The sequence below is a fragment of the Coffea arabica genome, chromosome 10e (genome assembly GCF_036785885.1).
Source record: "Coffea arabica cultivar ET-39 chromosome 10e, Coffea Arabica ET-39 HiFi, whole genome shotgun sequence".
NCBI lineage: Eukaryota > Viridiplantae > Streptophyta > Magnoliopsida > Gentianales > Rubiaceae > Coffea > Coffea arabica.
Window position 1 is genome coordinate 47,831,769 of NC_092328.1, and position 5,033 is coordinate 47,836,801.

Sequence of the window (5,033 nt, forward strand, 5' to 3'; positions counted from 1 at the left end):
AAAATTATAAATTCCAAAGATAAATCAAAATTTAAACATATTAGAGTTTTAAAAGTAGCATGTAAGTGATTTGTCCTACTTACATATGAGATTTTAGTCATTAACCTTTTTTTTTTTGTCGCAATATATAGTAAATTCTGTATTTTTTTAAAAAAAATTTGATTCAAACAAATAAGATTCAATATTTCATCTATAATTTTTTTTTATCCACAAAATTATATGACAATATGTTTAAAAACTTAACACAATATGTAAAGAAAAACCTATTTTGAAAACGAACATAGATATGAGAAACAAGAGATCAAAAGTATTATTATAAATTAGTGGAATTAATGTAAAAATTAAAAAACAAGAGATAAAAAATTATATGACTCTAAGTTTCCATTCGAGATTGCAGTGTGTTTACAAAAAAAAAAAAAAAGAAGCACTAAATATACTTTTAGAGTGTTTGGTAATTAATTTCCTGTAGCTTAAGCAGTCTAGCTTTTTAATAACTTAAAAGCACTCGTATAAAAAAATAAATATCAAAAGTGTTTCTTTACAAGTCGGTCATCACAATCCCAAATAAACCCGAATCAAGCAAGAAACGTATTAAGTTTATTCAAAAAAAAAACTTAACTCGTGAATTCTTAGACTCCATTGTTAAAAAAAATTTGTAATTTCATTTTCGAAATGAGACCATGGGAAATTCTTGTGGGTCAGTCTTTAATCAAACGAATTGGCTGATGTTACGTTAGAGTAAAAAAGGTGGCTAAAAGAATTCTAAGCTGATGTTACAGCCAAATGCCAACATGAATAAAATAAACAAGAAAATGAGCACCTAAGGAACAAGAAAGACTGAGCTCACGTGGCCAATAACACAAGATGGTCTACTTCTTACATGAAAATGAGCATCTAAAGAAAATTTTTTTTTTTTTTTTTTAAAAAAAAGCATCTGAGAAAATCGAAGTGCAGATAAGCAAGCTTGTCTAATCAAATGTGGATAGCTTAGCTGAGATAGTGAGATTACGCTGAAGCGGCGGATATAGCCAACTGCAGTGCAATGACACTACCTCCAGTTTGATATCAAAATCAAGTACGCTCGTGAAAGGAAAGTTTTTGGCCTCACTCACTCCACCGTCAGAATATCCATCATGGATGGATCTGGATTCTGAAGAATCCTGCAGCAAGGTTACCGAAAACCTGTCCTACGCTTTGCTTGTGGCATAGGGCAGAAGAAGAATGAAGAAGCTTTTAAAAGTGCAGCTACTTTATTTCTCCACCTCTCTACTGGAAGATGAAAAAGGGATAATCTTTTTGACCATTCATTCACCCAATGATATTTTCACTAAGGAAGTCATTTGTAGGAAACAACTTTCATTCCGGCTGATGAAATCATAAGAACACATTTGATGGACTTCCGGTGGAGATATATCATATAGATGGTACACAAAAACAACCTGCCTGATTCAGTTCAACAAGTAAGTACTCTTTACAACAAGAAAAAAAAAATATATATATATATATATGGGATTGTAGAAAAACCCTCCAGTTCTATCTATCTATCTATCTAAAATTTGAAGAAACTAAAATTTGGACCATTTCAGTATTGGTGATATATATATATATATATTAATAATCTCTTTTTCCTATCAGTACTGGATCATATCCTTCTTGAAGAGTTTCGTTTCTTGAATCCACCAACAATTTCGACTCTTCCAACTCCCTACCATCAGGACTCCACACCAATTTTACCCCTTCATTATTGGTACCAGTAATGCTACTACCGCCGCCATTATTATTATTATTATTATTGTTCGCTAATCTCGTGCTTTGCAGCATTCCCATTGACCGCGACTTACTCAACCTTACTATAGGCATCTTCACAGCCAATCCTCCCCTCCTCCTCCTCCCCGCCACCCCTCCTACTGCTACACCACCGTCATTACTGCTCAAATCCAACGCACCAAATTCAATCTCCCTAAACGACCCAATCGATCTCGACCTTCCAATTCGATCACTCCGATCTCTACCCGTCGCCGCGCTCCCTCCAGCTTCTAGGCTCCCCACGCTCGAGACTTTCCTGGTCCTTCTACTACTCACTCTGACGGTCTTGATCATCTCACCACTTTCATCCAACGGCTCGTATTTAGTAGTCACGCGCGTGGGATCTCTCACGCAGTCCACGCTTCTCCCCAGGTTATTCCATACCGGATAATTCACTCTCTTGCAAACACCTTTTAGGCTCTCCACCACCTCCGCCATTGCCGGCCGCTTCGCCCCCGAAGTCCTCACGCATTTTGCGGCCAAAACCGCCAGCTGCAGCAGCGCCGCCTCATCCTCCGGCGGTCCAATCCTCGGGTCGCAGAGTCCCGCAAAATCTCCGGCTTTTATCGCCGGCACCGCCCAGTCCACCACCGACGGCGGGCTGTAATTCACGTCGATGGCATTCCTCCCGCTGATAATCTCCAGCAGCAAAATTCCAAAACTGAACACGTCGGACTTGGTGCTGAGATCACCCGGCACAAGGTAGCCCGGATCGAGATACCCTAGCGTCCCCGCCGGCGGGGTACATTTCACACGAACGTCCTCCACGTGTCCTCTCAAAGCCAAGCCAAAGTCGCTGAGCCGCGCGTTGAAATTCGCGTCGATTAATACGTTCGAGGACTTGACGTCCCGGTGGATAACCGGGGGGTTAGAGGAGTGCAAAAAATGAAGCGCTTTCGCTAGTTGTAAAGCGAACCGGACACGCCTGGTCCAGCCGGGCGGCCTGGTCGAACGATGGAGCAAATCGTACAAGGACCCGTTTGGCATGTACTCGACAACGATCAATTTATTGTTATGGGAATCGACGGAATGGCCGAGGAGATTGACCAGACGGGGATGATGGACGTGGGAGAGGATCTCAATCTCGTTTTCGGCTGGGGCGTTGGTGGAGGTGGGCTTGGTTATCTTGACGGCGGCGACGAGGTGTTGGCGGGGGTGGAGAACGAGGTGGGCTTTGTAGACGCTGCCGTAGCTGCCCTTGCCGAGGAGGTGGGCCTGGGAGAAGGCGTTGGTGGAGGAATGGAGATCGGAGTAGGAGAAGAGGATGATTTTGTTGGAAGGCGGTAGTTTTTTGGTTAATTTGAAGTTGTAGGAATCACACGTGGCAACGGCAGTTTCTGCATTGCATGAGAAATAGCCCATCATGATGATGATGATGATGAGGAATTGATGATGATGATGATGGCGACACAGCTGAAGAATGGTTGGGAGCAGAGAAGAGAAGACGGGGGGTTTTTAGCAGAAGAGATGAAGAAGGACGGGAAGAAGGAAGAGAAGAGAGGTTAAAATGGTGGAGAAATGACAGCGGCAGACGGGCAGAGACAAAGGCCATAACTAAGGCGGGGAGAAGAGTGGGTGAGACTTTCTTTTGTTCTTGTTGACAAAGATTCGGGTTGTGTCGTGAAGACATAAAGTGACGGTTGAAAAAATAATAATAATAAAGAAATGTTTCCTTTTTTTATTTTTTTTTGTGTGGGTGACAGAGTTTTTCTTTCTTTTTCAATATCTTTTCTATTTCCGGTTTACATGGTTTACCAAAGGGTAATAAGATGACAATACTAAGGCCATGTTTGGATTGCTTGTTTTCGTCGGAAAATATTATCATTTTTCGTGATCACATTTTTCTATTACCTTTTTCCCTCACATATATCAAATCGCTACAGTAATTTTTTCATAAAAAATGACGGAAAATGCAATCCAAACACAACCAAATTTGTGTGTTTGGATTCAAAATTATTGGGAAATTTTTTGCATTATTTATTAGAGTTAATCTTATATACTAACACTATATACAATATCGCTTAAATGTATTATATATTGCAAAATTATATCTAAAATTTTAATTCAAAGCAGTTGTTATGCACTCAATTTTGATATTGTTTAATTTATTATAATATTTTAATTTTTATAATATATATGAAATAAAAAAGTTATTTAAAAATTATGTTTTGATAAAAAAATCACAATAATAGTCAACATTTAGGAAATTCTTTTCAAAGGGTAAGCATAGAATAGTTGAATTCTCTTCAATTGAGCCATTAGGGGAGTATGGTAGCCTTTTAGACTTGAGAAGGAACAGGTGAGACAAGACTTAAAAAAAGAAAAATCCATTTTTTTTTTTGAAGCAAGAAAATTCCAATTCTTGAGTAAGGATTTTTTTAATTATTCCTAAAGGCATAAAGTAAAAGATAGGTGAGGGAAGGGCAGTATTTTAAAAATTTAATGGATACTTTGACGTGCAAAGGCGTGAGGAGGGCTTTGATAGCGGGGGGAATATCTCGGGGATTGGCATAGACAAAGTGGGGTCCTGCTGCTTTACGTGGTAATTGCTGTGTATCCCTCATCTTTATTCCTTTTCCTCTTTTCTTCTTTTTTCCTTTTTCGGGCAATTATAATGGCTTAAATCCTGATTGGGGGCACATTCATGATTTCAATCTACGGACTGGGAAATGATTTCTTGACTCTTCCTCACTCCACATGACATGCAAAAAACCTAAAACAAAAGTTTCAATTAGTATCGCAGATAGGGTAATAGGAGAGCTTATTTCTTCCGGAAAGGATGGAAGTTCATTCAATAATTAGTAGTATTATTCTAGCACAAAAGGCCGTGTGATCAAATTTCATTATCAATATGAGAGCTGTATTAGTGAGCATTCTATCAGAAGAATTTCTGTAAGTAATTTATAGTCTCGAGATGTGTTCCATAATGTGACCGGAGCCCAATCTACCAAAACCTTTTCTTAAAAAAAAATTACTCTAAAGCCTTTGTCCCGATAGAGTTCGTAGAAATTGAGAGGTAGAGTTTGCAAGTTGACGATTATGAAGTCAAGTGTGCACCTAGGCATTAAACAAGGATGATAATTAGGGCCTTGTTTGACAAGCAAGTTTTTGTCCAAGTTTGTTTGTTACAATTTTTTTAACAATTTTAACTACAGTAATCTTAAAAAAATTTTCAAAAATTTTAAACTATACATTTCAAAATATTAAAAAATTTACACACTTCAAAA

General features: G+C 38.4%; 1 protein-coding gene across 1 annotated transcript; it reads right to left on the reverse strand.

Moving 5' to 3' along the window:
• Positions 1-1,249: 1,249 nt before the first annotated feature.
• Positions 1,250-3,487, reverse strand: LOC113711691 (serine/threonine-protein kinase-like protein At3g51990). Its single transcript, XM_027234861.2, has one exon. The coding sequence runs from the start codon at positions 3,169-3,171 to the stop codon at positions 1,612-1,614; it is 1,560 nt and encodes a 519-aa protein (XP_027090662.2). The 5' UTR covers positions 3,172-3,487; the 3' UTR covers positions 1,250-1,611.
• Between the last annotated feature and the right edge of the window lie 1,546 nt (positions 3,488-5,033).

Bases quoted from the DNA above. Each gene is read 5' to 3' on its own strand.
- LOC113711691 (XM_027234861.2), bottom strand. From the start codon at position 3,171: ATGATGGGCTATTTCTCATGCAATGCAGAAACTGCCGTTGCCACGTGT.